The following is a 22545-nucleotide window of genomic DNA, read 5'->3' as shown; positions in this document are numbered from 1 at the left end:
AATGGAGATTATGGTTTTTCTGTAACTGTCTTTCTGTCTAGATTTATATCATCAATAAATAAGTCATAAAGAATTTAAACTGTGCAGATGAAAATCATTAGAGATATAGAGAATTTCCATTCTTCTGAAGATTCATTTTAGTTTCTATATTTAATTGGGCTTGAGGATTTGGTTGCTATGCGGTCCTCTGTTGCATGCCTGGGATGTTAGCAGGTTGGTGCTACGCTGGGAAGTCTGGGAGAACATGTCCTGCTGACTCAAACCCAGTGTAACTCTACACGCTCAGCATAAGATACAACTGTTCTGTTTCCCCACCACGGTTCAGGCACAAGTAACTATTTTGTATCTAGCAAAGCAAAAATGGTTGTACTCCAGTTTTAACTGCTGCTGGAGGTGGGATTGCTAGAAGTCCTTTATTAAGCTGGAGGGGTCTGAAAAATATCATAGATTTAGTAGGCAAAGGGCTAAGTCCAGTGGTGTCATGTCATGTAGGCAGCAAGAAGCAAGAATTTAACCTAAATCCAAGGAGGGTCTAACTCTTGAGAAATCAGGAAGTATTTAAATAATCTCAAAAGCAGCTTCCATTATCATTGAAGAAAGAGGGACTATTTTATAATTGTGCAGGATCAATTGGTTATGCGTACAGACAGAACATACTGGCTCTTTGCTTCATACTATATAGAGAAAATACCACCGGATAGATTAAACATGAAGACAAAACTTTAAAACTTCAGAAGAAAATGAAGGGAATGTCTTTTTTTTTTTTTTTTACGATTTTATTTATTTATTAGAGAAAGAGCATGATCAGGGTGCAGGAGGAGGAACAGAGGGAAAGGAAAAAGCAGACTTCCCACTGAGCAGGAGCCCAACATGGGGCTCAATCCCAGAACGCTGGGATCATGGCTTGAGCCGAAGGCAGGCACTTAACTAACCATGAAAGAAGTTGGTAAATTCATCTCTATTCATATTAAGAACTGTTGTTTATCAAAAGACATATAAAGGGCAAGATTCATTCCTAGGTATCTGACATCCTTCTGGTTTTGACCAATATATAGGAATCCAGAAACTGCCAATACCCAGCTAGTATAATAAAAGAAGATGGAGAATTTCATTCTTAGGATTAGTTGTCATGAATTCTGACCACCAGGGTTGTCTTTCCCCCTTGATTACTATTTTTAATGGCATATTCGTTACAGCAGCATATATGACAAATGTGTAAGATACAAAGTATAATGATAAAATGAATATGCATGAACCCACATCTACTCATATATTGTTAAAACCATGTCGTGTATAAGTGCCCCTGATCCCATTTCCTTGCTTCCACCTTCTCCACAGAGCTCACCTCTATCCAGAATTTGGTTTATCATTCCTTTGCTTTTTAAATAGTATTATCAAATATATGTGTATTCCCACATATTAAAGTGTTTAGTTTTGTGTTTTGTTTTTTGAGCTTTAGAGAAATGTTATTATATGCATACAGTGGAACCTCCCCCCCCCCCCCCCGCCCAGTATTATGCTTCAGGATTCTTCCATGTAGCTGGAGTTCATTCATTTTCACCACATATTATAATTACTTGGTTATGCACAGCACAGGGAAAGAGTACTGCATCCAGTCTTAAAAGTTCAGGGAAGAAAGGCTTTCTAGACAACTGAATGAATCAGTTTCTCTTTATTGCATTTATAGCTGCACTGGAAATTTAGAGAGTATGAAGACTAGAAAACAATGGGTCCATCTTAAAAATTTATAATATAGTTTTGAAAATAAACGTAAAATAATTTTCTAGTCAATTAATATTATATAGTGTTAATAAGTAGTATGGGCACTATGTCATAAGAAATCTGAGTAGGTGGGGTGCCTGGGTAGCTCAGTCAGTTAAGCATCAGCCTTTGGCTCAGGTCATGATCTCAGGGTCCTGAGATCCGAGCCCTGCATTGGGCTCCCCGCTCAGCAGGGAGTCAGCTTCTTCCTCTCTCTCCGCCCCCCACTCTTCTCGTTATCTCTCTTTCTCTGTCTCAAAAAATAAAGTCTTAAAAAAAAGAATATAAGTAGGGAAATATATACATATATGTGTATATGTATGTGTGTGTGTATGTGTGTGTGTGTGTGTGTGTGTATATATATATATATATATAGGCTGGAAGCAGTTAGACCCATGGAGGTGGTGGAAATTGAGCTAGACCATGAAAGGTAGGGATGATGTGGATAAAATCTGGGAGAAAACATTTCAGATTAGAAGTGGAGTTGGGGTTCAGCATGATTCCCCAAATCACTATATGATACATTTCAGAGGAGGGAAGGAGTCTTGGAGCTAAGAGTTTGTTTCAGGCATCCATTGCATTAATCTTTAAAGTGCTAGTGATATGAGATAAAATTAAGTTGAATAATTGAGATCAGATTCTAGAGAGCCTTAAGTGATAGGTGATTGGAAGTCCTTGGAGGATTTCAAACAATGATTGTGTAACTTCACCAGATGTTAACTGAGTACATACTGGAGGCGTGATAGTCTCTTAACCATTCAGTACATGCAAAGACTCATCCCTGACCTCAAGGATTTTGCATCGTGGTAGGAATGACAGCAATGCAAGGTAAAATAAATTACCACAGAGAAGCACCAATTGCTATGGTGATTAATTAAGCAGGATTTGATACCTGCTGAAGTAATCAGGAGAGGCTTCCTGGGAAGAGTGATGTTTGGGTTGGACACTAAGGAGTGAATAACATTTGGAAGAAGTGGGGGAATGGTTGTGAGTCGTGAAATGATAGGATCTGTTTAGGGAAAAAGGAACCATCAACTAGACATCCAGACATGGAAGGGAATAGAAGGTAAGGCACTAGGGATAGGAATGTTGGTGGGGTCTGGAGCAGCATTCTCCGATAGAAATAGAATGTGAGCCACATATGTAATTAAAATTTTTCTAACAACCACAATGAAAAACTAAAAGGAAATAGGTGCCATTAATTTTAACACTATCTTTTACTTAACCTGATTTATCCAAAATATTACCGTTTCAACATATAATCAACATTAAAAAATATTGAGATATTTTACTTTCTTTTTTTTTTTTTTTACATTAAGGTTTTGAAATCCAGTGCATCTCAATTCAGAATACCCATGTTTCAAGTGTTCAGTAGTCATGTGTGGCTAGTGGCTACTAGAGTGGACAGCTGAGGTATGGATCATGCAAGGCAAGAGTTAGTGATGCTAGAAATTCTACTAAGATTATTATGGAAGATGATGAAATGAACAGTCTTTGAGCAGCATTGTAAAGTTCATAGAACACTTTCATACCTAGTATCTTATTTGATCCTCAAAATATTGCCATTGCTGTTTGTAGTTAGTCCCATTTTAGCAAAGAGAAAATTGAGGCTCTTACAGGGTAAGTGGCTTGTCCAAGGTTGTAGTATTTAGTAAATGGTGGCCTTAAGTCTCCTGATTTCTATTCCACCTCACCATAACAGATGAAATCAGGATTAATCAAGATGGGAGACCATTGCACATGTGAGGTGCGGTGTGCCTGGATAAAGTGAGAGACGTGGGAAGAGAAAGACGCATAAATTTCTAGGAAAGAATCATCTGAATTGGGTGATGGAGAATAGGATATAAACAGAAAAGTATTAAAGAGGACTGAAGTTTTCAGCCATGACAACTGGAAGAAATCGGGAAAGAGAACTAACTACTTGCGAACCACAGTCTTAAGTTTGGTTTTGGACATATTGAGCTAGAATTGACATGAAATCTGTCCTCAGGAAAAAGTGAATTCTCTTAGACACAGAGTCACCCTAATGTCAGTCACACTCTTGAGGCTGGTGTCTGGTGCTGGAAGCAATAGCAACGGAACCTTATTCTCCCTGAGCAGTTTTCATACATTTTCTCACTGTCAATTCAAATTTGAACTAGTTTTATATATCTTTCTAAATGAGGTTTTTGACTTCCTGAGGAATTTTTTAAATTGCTTTAATAATAATATTAATAATACTTTTTCTCTATATTGCCATATCTATATTGTGTGTTTTCCAAAGCATTTTTACAAACTATTCTCACAACAGTAAAGGAAAGAGAGCAAAATAAATATTATCCCCACTTTCTGACATAACTAGCAGAAGTTAAATGACTTGCTCAGCTCATCAGACCCTGGTAAGTAGCAGAATTCGGGTCTAAAATCAATTTCACCTACGCTTGGACCCTTCTTTGAAGATCCCTTTATCTTCAGAGTTTCCTTGCTGATGGGCCTTTCCCCTCGGACAGGCAGAGGAAAGATGAGCTGGAGCAGAGAATGTCGGCACTGCAGGAGAGCAGGCGTGAGCTGATGGTTCAGCTGGAAGGGCTGATGAAGCTGCTGAAGGTGAGAGAGCCCTGGTGCCTCCCTGTTCCTGGCCGCCCCGCCTCCCCACCGCCCCGCCTCCCCACCCTCCGCTCAGCTGTCCTCCTCCGCCTTCACCACCCGCTCTGCTGCATCCCCTGTGGTGTCAGGACAGGACGCAGCTAAAGGATGAAATGCGGCTGCCCATAAAGTTAGCTGTGACTCCAGAAATTCCTCGAAACTAGCGTGAAGCCTGATGATAAAAAATGAGTAACTGGAACTAGAGTTCTGTCCTTGAGTAGTTGCTTTTATGAATAAATATAAAGGTTTGTAAACAGGATATTAACTCTATATAAATGAAAATTTCTCAACGATTTAAAGTTTCTCTTAAGACAAGTTTTCAAATAGTCCACCTAAATACATAACAATTATTAACTATTTTAGTATTACAGCAGACCAAGCTAATCAGACTAATTCTAATGAATAACTTTATTAGGAGGAACAAAATAGCATATTAGCTCTAGATTTGTTATATTGGAGCTTAAATAACTTTGGGATGATTCAGGTCTCACTATCTTTTTTTGTTGTTGTTGAATGTATTACAAGCCCTGTACCCCAGAGGAGAGAGAGGCACTCTTGGCATTTAAATGTCCTCACTTAGACAGTTTTACTGGCATTCCAGGGGAATCTTTACCCAGATACGGAGCAGCAATACCAGAGCACATTTGTTCCCGCTGCTAATTCCTTGGGTCTCCGTGTCTCTGCTGCAAACCACTGTATTTTGTGGTGGGACACAGAGTTAGCAGCCAGAGTGGGAATCACACAGTGTGGATTACCTCAAAAGCCAGGCTGAGGGGAGTGGATTTAATCCTGTGGTATAGGGGAGTCATTGAAGTTTTTGGAAATAATGGTCTGGGAAAATGTGTAGAGCAGATTAGAGAGGGGAGAAACTAAAGGAGAAATGGAGACAAATATAATCATCTAGCCTGAAGTGAGTGACAAGGGTCTAGACTAGGAGTGGTGGCTCAAGAAAACATCCACTTGGAGACTTTTCTTCTACTTCTCTGTTCTAGACGGGTCCCTTCATAATGAAGCTAGTGGTATTAGCAGCTTGGGTAAATGTAGTGTTTGTGTTTTAAACTGACTTGTGACTTGCTCAAGACAATCACTTCTTTTAGTCTTGAGCTTTGGTCCTGGGTATTTGGGTGGTTTTGCATGGACGTGTTTCTACATTAACCCTTTTAACAGAATTTCTCCTGAGAAATATTTCATGTCCTAAGTGGGTCTTGTTTAAAGAAAATCTAATGCATAAAACCTGGCCCACATCCCTCTAATAGTGGCCAAGTATCCAGCTACTCCAGCCCCATCACCCACTCAAGACAGCAGAGATGTACTTAAATGCATTTGGCTGTTGTAACATCTGGAGCCGTGTGGGGCTTTGAAAGCCCTGCCATGTGGGGTAGTCCCCTGTCAGACAGGAGATAAAGGGATCCATCCACCCCTTGCCTGGGTCAAACTCCTTTTAGTAAGATGTTCTCAGACATTACCCAAACATAGGTGGGAAGGTACCCTAGGGTAATTTTTGTAAAAGGCAAAAGGTTTATGCAAACTGAAGGGAGGTCAGAATATATTTCCCCAAAGTACCGTGGTGTGCTTTCTCGTCAACTGGGTGACCCTCATGTTTCTTAGAGTTCCTGGTTCAGAGCCCCATGTATATTACTTAACTTTGTAGTTCACTTCCGATGCTGGTGCTCAAGGGCTAAGCAGAATGAGCTGATGCCTAGAACTCTGATACCAACCCCTGAGTTTCTTTGTATTTCTAGCTATTGTCTTACAGTAAAGCAAGCAGGATCCTGGTGCCCCAGTTTGTAGAATCCCCTGCCAGCTTCTTAAATGTCTTAGAGTTTACTCACCTGATAGGCTTAGGCCATTCATACTGGGAGGAAGAATTTGCAACACAGACCAGGAATGTTGTCTTTTTATCCATTGATTGGAACTTAGAGTTGAAAATCTCATGCCTCTAGTGTCCAGCTACCTACAAGGATGATAGCACAATCCTAATTTGTATATTATATGCACTCCTAAAAGGTCATCCATAGGAATCACTGACTTCCATGAAAATTTCAAAGATGTTTTCCTACTATGAAAAAAACTATTCACCAACCCATAATAAAAGTACACTTTAGAATCCTAGTTTTAATTTCAAAGGACTGTCCTGCCTTCATTGATGTTCAGTCTGCTAGCATTTAATTCTCTCATAAAACAGCTGTAAGCACTTAGTCAAATGGACAATCAAACCACATGGTCTGGGATATTCATAAATTAAAATACGCCACACAGTAAATTTCCATTTCACAGCAAGTTCTTTCTACTACTTCAGTGAAATATAATGTACATTGTCTGTTTATCTGAAAAATGATAATTTAAGGAAGCATACATATGAAGTGTCAGCATTGCTTATTAATTCATTCAACAATAATCTTAAGTCCTTTTTTGGGAATAAGGCAGGGTAAAAAGTAATCATACATTTATTTAACAAGAAAATATTGGTTCCTGAGTATCACGTTTAGCTATTTGGCGATGAGTAAGATTTAGTCCCTGTCACCAAGGAGTACCAGGGACCTTCTTAATAGTTTTTTTGTTTGTTTTCTTAATAACATAATGTAGACTGACACCCAGGTACCCATGGTCAGAGTATCTTTTCCTTACATTTTTCCCTTGATGAATGTGTATAGGTAACCTCTGTCTCAAACTTATTTCATCTGGAAGTGGTTGTATGTTGGTGTTTCACTTTCTAAATCATGTCCCCGGTATTTTTCTCCCTCATTTTCCATTTTTCTAATATTGCTTTTGAAATAGTCACCAGGTGAATTCTGTAGTTTTGGATTTCAACCTTATTTGCAAACGAGGTTTAGAATATAAATTTTCATAGAAATAACTGCAATGGTTATGACAGGTCTGTGGCCACCTAGCCAGACATCCCCCACCTGATGTGGAAGAGCCTCACATGTTTTTAGGTGACATAAGCACTTCTAGGTTTGCACTTTTTAGTTAAAGTATTATGACTTCCTTTAAATCAGCCTGGCTCCTGTGCCAGTTGCCATCAGTCAGTGTTTACTGACCACAGCTGACGATAACAAAAAGGTTCCAAGACCTTATATCTGACCTGTTTACTGTGTTGACAGAGCCTTCAAGGCTTTATCTGAGTAACTTCCAGTGAGTTTAAATACTGTAACACCATCCTGAGTAACACTTTGTCAAAGCCCGCCCCTTTTTAATCCCAGTGTACAGCGAAGGCCTCTGACTCCGGAAAAGGCTGCCTTTTCCACCCCTCCTGTCCTAACCTGACTCATGGCTACTGCAGATTATAATGATGTCATGTCTTTGAACAAACTATCCATAGCAGAGTCACCAGATGTGCAAACATGAAACATTGCCTTCTGAAATTTCCTTATTCTTTTGGGCCAAAGCAATGTTACCTCCAATACTAAACCTGGAAAAAACAGTGAAAATAGGGAGGTGTCTTAGAAACAGTTCTGAGAACTTTCATCCTGGTCTTCTGACCTCAGCTGCCATTTCAGCCTGTCAGGATTGCCTCCTCCTCCCCCACCATTTCAGTGTCCGTGTCAACACTTAGTGCCAGGAATAAAAACACATTTTAAATTGTTTAATAACTCTTTCTTTGGCTCTCTGCCTTGGCTAGTGAATGGAAGAAAAGTGTTCTGCCTTACAGGGAAGCCTGGCCAGGAAGGGAGATCTCCTCCCAACTGCAGAGTTAGAATCCCTTCTAACCAGAGCCGTACATGCCAGATACGCAAACTAAAAGGTGCTAACTTCGTAAGGCTAACTCAGCTCATACTCAGGGCCCCTCTTTGCTTGGGCTCCTATGACTATACATATGGTCAGGCATGTAGCAGCTGGGTTTGATTATGAAGAACATCTTCTTGTGCTGACTTGGAGTCTCCTTAAGAGAGTTCTTGGTGCGCATTTAATTCCTTGCAGGAACAAAATTATTTTTTTCCAAATTTTTTACCTCCTGTTTCCTTTTTGTAATTGGTGGTACTTTCTGAAGTCGTTCTCGCCGTGGCCCCCAGATCTGCAGACTCTGTGAAAGCAGAAGCTCTCGTCCATCCCTAAGACTTCCCACACACATGTTCAATGAAGATGGCCTGCACGGACGGATCCGATTTAAATAGAACCATTGCAACAGCTTTTAGATTTGCCCACTTGGGGCAAAGAGCAAAGGCTGGCTCCCTGACCACAGTTACCCATGATGAGGCACAAAAAGAAGCAGCAAAAAGACCCGTGAAAAGACAGAGTAGCTAAAGAGGGAAGGACTGAGGAGAGAGAAACTCAAAATTCTGTGTTTATTTCATCTTCCTAGTGGTGCATGCTAATAGCGGAGAGTTGGCGAGTACCCACTCTGCCCACGGTCACTGGAAGGCTCTGGAAGACAGAGGCCACGCCTTAGCTTCATGTTTCCAGTGCTTTATGCATAAGTACTAAAGGAACCTGTGTTGAGTTAGTGAAAAACTGAGGTCAAGAGTTCTTTTTCAAAAGCCTCTCAGGGCCCTGGAGCAGTTTGCAGTTTATTGGAGGAATGGGGATGCATGTGCGTCCTTGGGGAAAAAAAAACAAAAACAACTCACAAAGGAGCCCAAAAGCAAGTGGAGAGGAGGGGACTAAATAAGGGAATCTGTGGTCAGGTGAAATTGCTAGTTTGGGGGAAGTTTTTAGAGCAGTGTCTCTCAATCTAACAGGCATCAGAATCGGCTGCCAGGCTCTGACATGCGTGGCTGTGCCCCACCCACCCTGAGTTTGGATTCAAGTGGTCTTGGCAGGTGCCCCAGATTTGCATCTCTGACAAGGTCCCCCGTGCGGGTGCTGCTTTGAGGACTGCTGGTCTAGGGAAATATAGCTAACACACATGAACATGGGGGATGGCGAGATTGATTATGGGGCTTTTGAGGCTTCGTGGAGCTACGTCTTTGAGTTTACCCTAAACAGCTGGGTGACCTCGGCAAGTTAGGCTCCCTAGGCCTTTTTGGTCTGTAAATGAGGAAGTTGGATTAGATGGTTTCCCAGCTCTAGAAGCCAGCACTGAATGAACCAGGTGGGAAAGAGGCCTGCCGTTCACTCTGTCCAGCTGATGGTGCTCTGATGACAGTCAGGGCCTTTGGTTTCTGAACCCGGGGGCCTGGCCTGGCTTGCCGGATTCTTCTATCATTTCTTCCAGATATTTGTGGTGATGGGCATTAATCTCTCTTCTTTTTTCCCTCTGCCTTTTCTTCATCTGCAACATCTCTAGGAGGAAGAGCAAAAGCAGGCAGTAAGTGAACTTGGGGTTCTCGCTCCTTTTGCATGGTCTTCTTTTCCTCATATAACTGTCGTATACGTCCCCTTGCCCGTTCGTCCCTGCAGAGTTGGTTATGTGTAAAACCCTCAGCCGCTGTCTCCGTGGTGGTGTAAAATGGCCTGAACGTCCACGTCATGTTTACCTAGTAGAGCTTGGAACCAGAGCTTGTTGAATTTTTTTTTTAAAGTACACATCTGTTGTGTTTAGTTAAATATGCATGATTAGCCAGGCCACGATTGCATTTTCCTGCTTTTGCATTCTCTGGTGCTTCATGTCTTCATAGGGTGACTTTAATTGCTCGAAACAGCTTTCAGGGTTGTGGGGTGACCTCAGGTCTAAATGCTATGTCATGAATGATTGTGCATGAAAATGTGTAGTTTTTGTGATGACTTGAAATGTCCTTTAGTCTTGATCAGGCTTCTGGATGCTCCAGCTCCAGTAGCCTTTGTAACAAAGTTACCAATGAAAACTAAGTGGTTATGATTTAAGTGATTTCCTGTTCAGAGTGGGCTCCAGGAGGAGCACTGGTTTTTGAGCTAAAATGGCTGTTGCATGGTGTTTAAGGAAGTTTTATGTTTGTTTCTTTTTTTTAATTTTTTTTAAGATTTTATTTATTTGAAAGAGAGAATGAGATAGAGAGAGAGCATGAGAGAGGGAGGGTCCAAGAGAGAAGCAGACTCCCTGCTGAGCAGGGAGCCCGACGCGGGACTCGATCCCGGGACTCCAGGATCATGACCTGAGCTGAAGGCAGTCGCTTAACCAACTGAGCCACTCAGGCGCCCTATGTTTGTTTCTATTTTTCCGGATAGCCCTTAACCCACACAAGAAAATCAACTGAGGGCCTATCCACAATAGTACACCATATGTGTATATAACATTGTAAGGTTTTCAAAGCATACATTTTTTTTACATAAGCTAACCCTGATTTTTAATTCACCTCGGGGCTTTAATTTTAAAAGAAATATGAAATGTTTAATTCAAAAAATTTACTCATTTCTTTTTCAAAAAACAAACTGATCCATGTTTTAAATTAAGAATAGGAAGCTACAACATTATATTTTTTATTATTTTCAGTTAGGGCAATGAAATAATAAAGGGGAGAAGAAAGGAAGGAAGAGATCAAATGAGGGGATGAGGCAAGAAATGAGCAAGGGAGAGACAGACCGTCAGGAAGAGGGAACAAAGATAGATTATGGGATTAAGATAGGCGAACAACCCAGTAATCTCAGTGGCTTTACTGTAACAAAAGGTTGTTTGGTTTTGTTTTTTTTCCTCATTCACACACAGTTTATTGCTTTGATCTTATGGCGTGTCCTCAGTAGGTACATTCACATGGGCAAAGCGGGAAAAGGTGAGGGTGGACAGTCAAGCCCCGTCATTAAAGGCTTCTCCCAGGAACTGGCACACATCACTTCCACTGCATTTCATTGGCCAAAGCAAGTCACATGACCACCCTTGACTTCCGGCGGACATGGAAGTATAATCCTCTGGTCGGCTTGGAAGCCGCAGAGAAGCAGATGCTGGTAATGCCTACCACGAGTAGGATGGGTGAGCTTGTGTTGAGGGAAGGAAAGAGAACATCTTTCCTTCCTTCTCCCTGCTCCCCCCTTTCCCTGATAGCCTCATCTCCTTCCTGCCGATCTAGGGCGTCACCTCACCTGTTTTGCTGACAACCAGTGTTCCCCTTCTTCTCTTCTCTCCCCTACACCCCAAAGATGCATGTCACAGCTAAAACCACCTGCTGGGAACTCACTCCAGCAGTCTGCTCAGACTAGCATCTCCTGATCCCTCTCTGAATGTGCCAGCTCAGAGTGAAATACCTTGCACCTTACCTGAGAACTTTCCCTCAAGAAGAGGGGCGGACATTATGAGTATCTATTTTTAATGGTAGCAGTAGAGCTTCCAATAGACATTTTGTTTTTTAAAAATATTATGGATTGCCATGTAATCCAAGAACCAGAAATTGCCACTTCTGGTATTTTGTTTCTCAGGTCAATTTAAAGCTGACCTTGGGGCATCTGGCTGGCTCAGTCAGTAGAGCATGGGACTCTTGATCTCAGGGTTCGAGCCCCATGTTGGGGGTAGAGATTACTTAAAAAAATAAAAATATTTAAAAAGCTGACTTGAGCAGATAAGGGATTAAACAACATGCTCACTTCAGTGACTGTGCTTCCTGTGTGAGATCATCATCCCCTTGAAGTTGGCAAAATAAGCTAGACCTGGACCACTGAAGCTTGCCCCTAATGAACTGCTTGTGTGTATGTCTTGGGCGTTCTCCATGGCCCTGGTCCTGAGTTCATGACCTTGTCCTCACACTCTTATAGGACCACCCATGGCATGAATTGGTACATACTGTTTTTTTTCCTCATCTTTCTCCACAGCGGTGTAGGTAAGACATTCCGTTCTGTGGATATAGGCTTAAATATCCTCTGTTTACATCACAGGTTTAAAGTGGACCCACCCAAGGCTCAGCTCTGAGGCTGAAATTTGAACCGAATGGCTTTATATAAGTGAACAACATTTTTAACACCTAGACATATAAAACTTTAGAACTAGCGCCTCTGTTTTAGTCTCTCATTACTGAGTGAGGCACAAAAAGGTATTTAGCACAGAGCTAAGTTGTAACTTTCTTCCCTCCTGGGTTCTGACTGGTATAGTTTAATTTTTTCCCTATCAAAATGTATTACCCTATATGGGTAATAAAATAATCGTGAGAGACTTGTACAATGAAGGATTTACTAGACAGGCTTCTCCAAATTGGCTCTATAAATCCATTAAAGAGAACTTTTCATGTAGTCCGCCTTCTTGCTTCTTTCCTCTTTAGGGATTATTCTGGCTTTGGGGGGATATGAGAGGAATGGGTAATGACTGTGACTTAGCCACTCTCATGCTGTGGGCCTGCCTTCAGCCTCAGCCACTTCCCCACTGCTATGAATGACATCAGTACCTCAGCTGATAATTCTTGTGTCTTTCCTCTTTCCCTCCCTCCCTCCTTCCCTTCTCTTTTCTCAGATCCAAGGTTTATAATTAAGGGCAGAACTGCCTGGCTATTTCAGATAAGACTTCACTGAGTGACTCTTCAACCCACAATATACCCTACAGTTTAACAGGCTCAGGAATTAGATTGTATCAGTTGAGTCAGGGTTAATCAGGCCCACGGTAATCATCAGACTGTAATTAAAAGACTTTGTCTGCCTTTCTCACTACTCCATCCCCAGTCGCTAGCCTGGTGCCTGCCACACAGCAGATACTCAATAAATAGTTGCTGAATGAAAACCGGTATTAACCAGATTGACAAGATTTTGAGTAAAAATGGGCAGTGTGAATTCATAAGTTTATTATTATAAGGGACATAACTGCTTCGACTACCTATAGCAGTCACTTTGCTCAAGGTACTACTGTATAATAATAGGTCTACACATTCAGGAGACTAAATCATGGCTCAGAAAAGCCCTTTATAAAAAGGTATCAGAAAAAGGAATTTTAGGATTGTCAAAAGAATAGGAACACCAAGCTAATATATTAGTTATTAACTCTATTTTTTTTTCTGTCTAAAGAACAGGTACTGATTATGTAGAATAAAATCATCCTCTTTTTTTAATACAGATAGGGGAGGTAATCTATAAAATGGGGGATATCTATAGTTATTTGTATCACTTAGAAATATTCTGAGCTTTGCGTAGTAAAAACCCAGTGCCTGCAGCCCGGCTATGGGATTCACCAGCATGTTACAAAGTAACTCACTGAGGTAACAACAGACTGCCGAGTAATGCTGGTCACGGTGTTTACTACCATTCGTGCCCTTGAGCTGTAGGCTCCTCCAGTCCTAGTCTGGAGAGATTTCAGATGTATAAATTCATTCTAGTTACATCTCAGTGTTCCATTTTCCCCAGGGACTCCCTTTACCATAAAATTTTAGTGCTGGATTGCTAACACCAAATAAAATGAGCTATCCAAGGCAAGGGGCAAAGTTTTTTCATGAAAGATGTTTCCTTGAACATTTCTCTGAATTCTATTAGAAGTTACTACCTTTTTTTTTGTTGTTGTTTTTTTTTAGAGCGGAGAGGTCCCACATTTATTACTGAACCAACCTATACTGGTGCAGAGGCATAGTCAGAGAGAAAAATCATTTCCATGATAAGACAAGTCTATGGCCAGGTAGGAAGGATGTTTACAGAATGATAGAACACATGATCTTCACACAGCTTAATTAAATATGTATGCCAATTAGGTGTGTCATCTCATGACGTGTGACACCTTACAGACCCAGCTTCGTTCTTCTCCAGTGCCTCCTTTTGGAGTTGTACCTGATCTTATTACCAGTTTTCATCCAAATCCACTGGGGAATGGGACGATTCTGCTTTTGTTTCTTGGCCAGGAATCGCTTGATTCTGAAAGTCTTGTGAGAAGACATGGCGAGAAGCAGCCAGCCACGCAGAGCAGGATGGCGGCGGAAAAAGCAGAAGTCACTACCTTTTATGTGTAGATCAACATCAGGCTTAAGGACTCTACCTTTAGATAGTAACATATAAGGATAGGGGGCTCCCATGGAGGTGGCCCTGATCCAAATTAGTAGTATGGAAATGGTCCAGAGGATTATAGGTGGGACTCTGAAAGTTATGTAATTAGAGGAATCTTGGGGATTCCGCTAAGAGAGCATTGCCATACTTGGAACCTTTCTTTCTACTTCGGTAATTTGGGATATCAAGTGGGATTTTGCCCCATGCCCTTTCTGATTTCCAGAATCAGATGGATAACCCACTACGACTGCACTAAAGAAAGAATGGTGTGGCCTGGCTCCTTAGAAGCCCGCATCTCTGATCTGGCTCCCCCAAATATGCCTCAGAGGAAGACCACTCAATATTTAGTTAGCCATGGTTGATCCATGGGGACTCTAACAAGCCTTATGAATATTAACTTTGTAAGTTTAAGAGAAAGTACTTTAAAAAAAAAAAAAAACTCTACACAACAACAAATAAAAACTCCTTTGTCCATTGAAGAGATTATTGGTGAACCCCTGGATGTGCTCATGGACCATTTCCCCTCTTGCCTCACTTAACCTTTGGATACAATCTCACTGGGAAGTGATCCAGATTCACATGCCTCTAAATCTTCTGGACTCTTGGAACCCACCATACTCTAAAATAGAAGCCTGAGTCTACTTCTACCTGAAGGCAAAGAATTGCCATTCATTTATTTATTCAGCAGTGTCTTACTATATATGTTCAAGGCAGTGAACTTGGCCTTTTGGAGGCTAACAATAGAAATCCTACACAAAGACCACAAATAGTACGGACATTATTTCATTGTTAGCATGATACCTTAAATACAGAAACACAAGCCAAGTCAGTGATATCCTGAGCCATAGGTACCACTGCTATCCCCCTAAGTTTGCAAACTCCACAGATGTCTTTTGGTAAATAAAGATCAGTGTGGTGTAGTATATGACTTTGCCACAAACCTTTAGCCTGGGTCCCAGTCCTAGTCTGTCTAGACTATCTGATGTGCTGACTGCACAGAGATGGCCTTGTGAGAGTCTACCGAGTGGGCTCATTCATCAGTCTTGGCTCCTGTACTCACTATGGGAATCTGGTACTTTGTTGTTTAATTTTTATTCAGTTTTTTCCCAAGAAGAGGAAATATCATTACAATATTAAAAATAAATATTTGTATTTCACTCCCCAAAACTCCTTGAACACCTGCCAGGAGTTTACAGTCTGAGGATATAGGGGAGAAATCACTTTGAGGCTTTGCAGCATCCCCAGGATTTTTCATCCCCCTCATCAATGACAGACTGAGAGATTTCCTGCTTTTTTATTTCCCTTCTGTACTATATTTCTGTCTTTTCCTCTCTTGGCCAGAATGCATGCAACATATGAAAACTATCCTCCAAGGTCTCCAGGAAAATTCTCTACACACCAAGCTAAAGAAATTGTCCTTCTGCTGGAAGACTGTTGAATCCCTGGGACACACTGTCTCACCTAGAATACTACAGTCTGAGTCTCAGCAAAGCATCGACAGAAAAGAATAAGTAAAAGATGACTTTTCTAGGTTCTGAGCCTGAGGACCTGGGAAAATGATGGGTACACTGAAGAAGTGAAAAGGGGAGATGATGGGGGCAAGAAGGGGACTTTGACCTGATTTTGAACATAGCGAATTCCAAAGATTAGGCAGGCAGTCAAGCTTTTTCTCTGGTCTGCTATATATTTGGGGATATGCAAGGGGAATTTCAGTGGAAATACATGGCTAGCATTATAGATTTGGAAGTCTTCAACATAAAATTAGGGTTGAAACCATAAACATGAGCCTTAGGGAAAAACCATAGTAGAGAAAAGGAAGAAAGAGGAGGTGGGAGGGGTAGGATTGTGGGTTCTTGTGAAAGCTCAGAAATTTTCAAGAGGGAGAAAGTTAGTAAGACAATAAAATAAGGAAATCCTTGGATTTGACAATCGGTTAAGTTATCAGCAACCCTGGAAAGAAAATTTTCAGTGGAGTAGCAGAGTATTGACAGCTCTGAAAAATAGGCTTTGTTTTGTCCAACCCCCATCCCCCTTTGGTTTCAACCAATGAAGGAGAAGGAACTAAATCTTCAGTCTGCCTTATTGAATTATCTGTGAGTGGATTGTTCTTCTGATTCATAGAACCTTCTGGACAAAACCTCACTTCTTTCCTATCTGAAGATGTCCATTGCCTTTACAGACGTATTTCGTCATCTGTAAACTTCAGCCCTTTGACCCTTCCATCCCCGATACCAGTTAGTGTATTGCGGAAAGACTATAAACCAAGAAGGGGCTACTGAAAACCAACTGGATTCATTAGACTGGTGTCTCCTTTTGTGACTTTGAAACCCTCTGCCTTCCCTTCATTGTCTGGGCTTTCTTTCAATAACCAGCTCCTCCCTCAGTGTTGCCTCATGCCAACCTTCTACCTCCCACTTTTCCAGACAAAAGAAAGCATCCTGAGAAAACATCAGCTGCTCCCATGAAGGCCTCTCCTTCGGCTTATCTCTGGGATCCTTGGGCTTCCACAGAAGGAGAGGAATCCCTGGTGCTCTCTTTCTGTTAGACCTCACCCCAGCATCCTCTCTCGGCTTGGGATTGGATCTATGACTCTTCACTTTGAGAGCATCTGTAGGCATTTCATCAAATCCTGATGCTGTACCAGTCTCTGGGGTTGTCTAGCTGATCTCAGGCTGGTTCTGATGTTCCCATATTAACCATAATGCCAAGGTAGGGAGCTTTCTGGCCCGGAGTCCTTAACTGAAATGAACATCTGCTTAGTTTCAGCTAAAAGAAGCATGTTATAAAAGGTACAGTAGACTTTTGCACTCTTCTGCATTTGCTGCCAGTCATAATCTGGCAAGTGGAATTACTGTCACTTGGCACTGGAGTATGTAATGCCCTGTGCTTTAAAAGAAAGGTGGTGGGGTGGGGAGAAGGGAGGAGGGAGGGAGCTGGAAGGAGGAAGAGAGAGAAAGAGAAGAAAAGAAGTGTGTTTTATAAAATTAGAGGCAACGCAGAGAGGCAGTTAACTGCAGCTAATATGGTACCTTTAATAAGGTTTCGTGCCAACTCGCCACTGCTGTACGAGCTGGCTAACTATAAATCCTTCAGTACTTTTATCTATTTTTTTTTTTATAAATCCTTCGGTACTTTTATTATTATGTGTGTTTATTAATTTAAATATACATATCACTCACTATCTATTCATTGTTTTCACATTTCAAATTTCAACTCCTGTATTTAACCAGCTCAGACCTCAGAAAACCAAGAGAGAATCTAGGAGACTCTGAGGCCTATAGCTGCCACCACCCTGGGACATCTTCCAAATGTGCAAAAGATGTGAGAGTTTATTCTTGGGCCCCTTGAAGGTCCCAAGCTAACCTGAGGCTATGGGTGACCTGCCCTTCCTTCCACAGCAGCCCACCACCTGGGAAAAGAAGACCGTCTCACCCTCAGCCAGGTTCCTCATCCTTAGCACCATGGAATTGTGGGCCAGATAACTCTTCAGGGGGGCCGTTGGGGGGCTGACCTATGCATTGTAGGGTGTTTAGCGGCATCCTTGACCTCCACCTACTAAATTCTAGGGGTAGCCCCTGCCTGCCCAGGAGGTCCTAGCAGATGAAATTATCCCCAGTTAAGAAGCACTGCCCTGAGCCCAGAGAGCCTTGCTCCATGACACCAGCCTGAGCCCCAAGGCATTCTCAGAATCCCTGAGTCGGAGGCTTAGATATGGACTGGATGGTGGACGATTTCCAGGCGTGTTCCCCGAAAATCACTCCTCTGTCCACGCACCCTCTCCAGGCTTCTGCTCCTCTGTGCGCTTGCTTTTTTTCTCTGAAAGCCTGCTTGTGTCTCTCCTTCGAGTTCGTACCGCCTTTCTTCATTCCAGCCTCCGTCATCTATCCCCTGGTCTGTCGGAAGAGCCTCCACATGGGTCCTGTCTCTGGCTGCTTAGTCCTCCTTCACGTTGCCCCAGAGCCAGGTTCCTAGACACACATGGCACTGGACATGCCGTGGTCTCCTCAGGAACCGTCCCTAGCTCCCTAGCTCCCTGTGTCGCAGCCCCCAGCAGGGCTCAACAAGCATTTTATTAAAGGCTGTCTAAGTAAATATTTTAGGCTTGGTAAACCAAATCAGAGATATTATGTAGGTACTTATATAACCACTTAAAATGTAACCGTTTCAAAATGTAAAAACCATTCTTAGCTCATGGACTGTAAAAAACAGGCAGTGGTGAGCTGAATTTGGCCATGGGCTGCAGTTTGCCCATCTCTGGCCTAGTAAATAAACTAGGTGACTATTTAAGGCCCTGGATGACGGTGGCCCACACTCCTCTTTCCTACCGTGTGTCTTTGTGCTCCCTACATGCTAGCCACCCCCCTCCTTACCCTCGCGTGCAGCCACCTCTCCCAGGCCAGCCCCCGGTGTGTATGCCCTTTCCTCACCTGGATTGCCCTCCCCAAGCCTTTTCTGCCAATTGAAATTATACCCCTCAAGATACTCTCAGATGCCACCTCTTCTGTGAAACCTTACCCCGTTCCAGAAGGTCAGAGTTACACTCTGTGTAAAGAGTTACATTCTGTGCTTTCCCTTTGGGCCTCCACTAAGGCACGGCTTTCACCCTCCCTTGTATGCTAATTGCACACATGCCTCACCACCCCAGGGGACTGTGAGCCTGCTGGGAGTGGAGACTTTGCCCCTTTGTAACCCCCCAGCACCTTTCAAAGTAGAATAATGGCAGGTAGGATTCTATTGAGCTGGTGTGAAGCATTTCATGTTTATCCACACCAGCCTGTAAAGATATTATCCATTTTGCATATGAAGAATGTGAGATGTGGAAAGGTTAAGTAAGTTACCCAAGATCACACTGCTAGTAAATGGCAAAGCTGGCATCCAGACTAGGTCTAACTAACTGCAAAGCCTGGACTCTAACCACTGTATTATATACAGCAGGGACTCAGCAAAGAATGGTGGTGTTGAATAAGGTGCCATACCTCACCATACAAGTTTTGCATTCTGTAAGTAGCATTTAAATTTGACTCGTTGAATCTTAAAATATCACGGATAGGTTCTGGCTGCCTGCCTGATCACTGATTTAGTTGTCTGAATAAGGACCATGCTCTCCTGGCAGTCTGTTCCCTATTTGTTTCTAAGAATGCAATCTGAGTGTTTGGTATTCATTTTATAGGGATTTTTCCCTCAATGGGGTCCCCCATCATTTCACCGAGAACTGACTTTAAAAATCCTGCAGTGAGAGCAAATGGAATACCATTTTCAAGTAGAGCTGGACAAACTAGGAGAAACAAACAGAAAGAGGGTAATCTGGTCTTAGAATTTATGAGCTTCCCTATCTGAAAGTTTAAATTTCAACTTTTGTTGATCTTTGGGTTTATGATGACTTTTAGTAGGTTGTTCTTTGTCTCTGGAACTTAGTATGTGTTCCTCCTTCTACTAAGAAAGATAGCTAGATACTTGCCTCCCACCCCCCGAAGCCTCAGGGGAACCTTCATCTTCTGCATAATTTAGTTTGACTTGGTTAGGGACAGAATCATGAAGACTGAGAACCATAACCTGCTTCTGCCCGATGCCAATCCTGTGATCATAAACCTCCAGCAGTGCTCCGGTTGCTGTTTCCGGTCTAGCAGTGGACCCCACAGGCCACCCCAGCGAGGGACAGGCTCTGTGTAAGCCTGAGTTTCCCAGAGTGATGTGGGAACAAACGGGTGCCAGCCCTCTGTGGAGGGACCTCGTGACAGACTTTTTGGTGGTGCCATCCTATCCTTCCAGCGGACCCACACGTCTATGTTCGTGGTATTCGTAGTGGAAAGAAAAAAGATCATAAAACTGTTCAGCTCTTCTCTCTGGTGTTGAGAAGCAAAATGTACCTTTAAAACCTATCAGCTTGCAGATAGCACCTTTGCTGAGCTGGGAAGGTCTCCGGGCGTGTTCTGTAGCTGTTTTGAACTCACCCTGAAGGGAAGCACGGCCCCTTCTTTACTCACTGCCAGGGGGATGTCTTTCTTGTCTCCTCCACCTCAGTCTCTCCTGTCTGCTCACTTCCATCCCTGGTGCCCTGTGAGGCAGTTCTTTCCAAGCCTGCAGCAGGACGGGTGGCACGGCCTCCTCTCTCCTTTCACTTCCACGTTTGATGAGGTGGCTGGCTGCATTTTCCTAGCGGAGCCGCCACCAACACCAGTTGGAAATAGGATGTGGGCTCTGGTTTACCTTTTCTTGAAGGGAAAAAATCCATGCGAAGGCCATTCTTTATACATCCCATTTCTCTCTGCGGTCAGAGCTGCCTCACCTAAATTTCAGACTTAACAACTCCTTTCCCTCAGTGTTGTTTTTCTGTGCATTTTGTTGTTGTTGTTTTTCTGAGAGGGCCTCTGAAAATCGGCAGCAAAGAGGCCAGTCTGTTTAATTTAAATACACTGCAGCAAAATGAAGGTAATTGTCCACAAAGGCCATCTGCTACCTGGCAGGTATCCATGAGTCAGAGAGAGAGAGAGATGGAGACTAAAGTGTCTCCCTCTGTTACCGTGATAACAGTGTAGCTCAGAGTTTCAGGTGGGGCTGTGTGTGTGTGTGTGTGTGTGCGCGCGCGTGCGCGCACACACACACACACACACACACACACACACACAGAGGGTACAGTTATCAATGCTCCACAGAGGGCAGTAAGTCCAAATCAGGCTTTTTGCCACAAACCACTCCGGGCTTGATTACCTGATTGTAATGTGTACTAAGGAGATAGGAAAAAATTCATACCTGTCCCATGAAGAAAAAGAAGGGAGGGAGATAGTATTTATGGAGCCCCTACTGTGTGCCAAGCACCATGCCGGGGATGTCTAAACACAGCTGAGCACGGTGCAAATCATTCGGCTAAAGACAGTGGCTTTCTCCCTTTGTAGCCAGCTCTCTCTGCCACAGCCTGTGAGCTCCTGTCTCTGCTCACAGTGTCCTCACGTCACCTCCCTGGCATTCTCTGTACCTGCTTTGGCTCCAGTGTTAGATTTGTGTCATAGACAAGAGACTAAGTCATAATCACTGTACTCTCTTTTCTCACATTTCTCACCTTTATTGGAAATTAATTGTCCTGTTGAAGATCATGGTTAGCTTCAGTTGTGAGAGGTCTCAAACTAATCCATGTTCCTTCTAGCCTTAGCAACACTATGCTATGCCTTGGATTCTCCTAGCAGTTTGAGGCAATTAGAAGACCCAAGTACTAGTCTTAGCCTTTCTGCTCTTTATTTGGAACCCCCTGACCTCTCTAGGCCTCAGTCTCTTCAAATATAAAATGAGTGTTGGACTAAAAAAAGAGGCTATTTTCTTGGGGTCATGAACATTCTGAAATTATAAGCCTAATTTCTGAGTCCTTTTCTTAGAATGTGATACCTTGTTTTCTCAGGTTCTCAGAGTCCTTGCCAGTTTAGAAGTGAAGAGCCAGCTGACCAAAGAGCTTCTCAGATTGTAACGTTTTTCCAGCTCTGTATTTCCAGCAGAATTGTTTCTAACTACAAGGGACCTCAGTATTCAGAGAACCTGAGTTACAGGGCATTTATTGTGTTGAGTTGTTGGTGACTGGCCCGTGCTGCATTCAAGCCTTTGTTATAGGTTGTATGACAAAAAGATCCCGCTGTCCTTGCATCAGGAAGCCTTCAAACACCAAGTAGCATTTTGTAGACCTTCCCTAGCTTCCCCAGGCTAATTGCCCCATCCTGGAAGCTCCAACCAGTGGCGCAGGAGTGTTTCATACCTGCATTGGACAGCTTATCCCCATCCCCAGGAGCCACCTGACTAGTTCCTCCACCTTTACTGATTTCTGTGTGATTCTCAGGTTCCCCATAACCTCAAGGTTCCAACCGTGGGGTGGCCCCCAGCCTCCTCCTGTGCCATTTATTCTAGATTTGGTTTTGTGGTGGGTGGAGTGCTTGGCATTCTTCACAGGGAGGTCCTGCCTGGCTGAATGTAAAACCCAATCTGTGCTTTTGAGACCAGGTAAAGTTTCACAGTGCAGTGCTCCAGCTTGATTTTGAGTGTGTCTGTCTGGCTCAGACCTACTGAGAGGGCAGAGAATGAACAGACCCTAACCAGGATCATCGGTGACTGTCAGCATGCCCAGAGTGCTGCTCGAGCTCTGTGTGCTCTCTACACTCCAGGCTGTGGTTATGTAACTGGAAGGGCCCTGTTGAACCTCTGTCTGTCTTGAGCTAACCCCTTCCTTGTTACAGTCACCTGCTCCCTGCACCTCCTCACAGGCTTCGTTTGCATGAGCCTAAATGGGCAGCATCTCTGGTACTGCTCCACTCGTGAGAAGGGTAGGTTAGATAGAGAACACACCACGCTGAGAACCCTCAGAGCATCCCTTCACTGACAGCATGA

General features: G+C 42.9%; 2 protein-coding genes across 9 annotated transcripts in view; one reads left to right on the top strand and one right to left on the bottom strand.

Annotated features, from left to right (window-relative positions):
- The window catches only part of DTNB (dystrobrevin beta), a 217723-nt gene that overhangs the window by 176762 nt on the left and 18416 nt on the right, over positions 1–22545 (top strand). For all 8 annotated transcript variants that reach the window (XM_028099502.2, XM_088026349.1, XM_088026351.1 and 5 more), the window contains exon 15: positions 4251–4347. In XM_028099502.2, the coding sequence (XP_027955303.1) occupies positions 4251–4347 (97 nt within the window). The remainder of the gene's footprint in view (positions 1–4250; positions 4348–22545) is intronic.
- LOC114205909 (large ribosomal subunit protein eL39-like) lies at positions 13920–14108 on the bottom strand. The gene has a single exon (XM_088026355.1). It carries the CDS (start codon positions 14073–14075, stop codon positions 13920–13922), a length of 156 nt encoding a protein of 51 aa, XP_087882481.1. The 5' UTR covers positions 14076–14108.

The sequence above is a fragment of the Eumetopias jubatus genome, unplaced genomic scaffold (assembly GCF_037043125.1).
Source record: "Eumetopias jubatus isolate StellerSeaLion01/CBP00866 unplaced genomic scaffold, mEumJub1_p1.0 scaffold_9, whole genome shotgun sequence".
In the NCBI taxonomy this organism is placed as follows: domain Eukaryota; kingdom Metazoa; phylum Chordata; class Mammalia; order Carnivora; family Otariidae; genus Eumetopias; species Eumetopias jubatus.
Note: the sequence above shows the minus strand (reverse complement) of the source record. Positions and strands in the feature narration are given on the sequence as shown.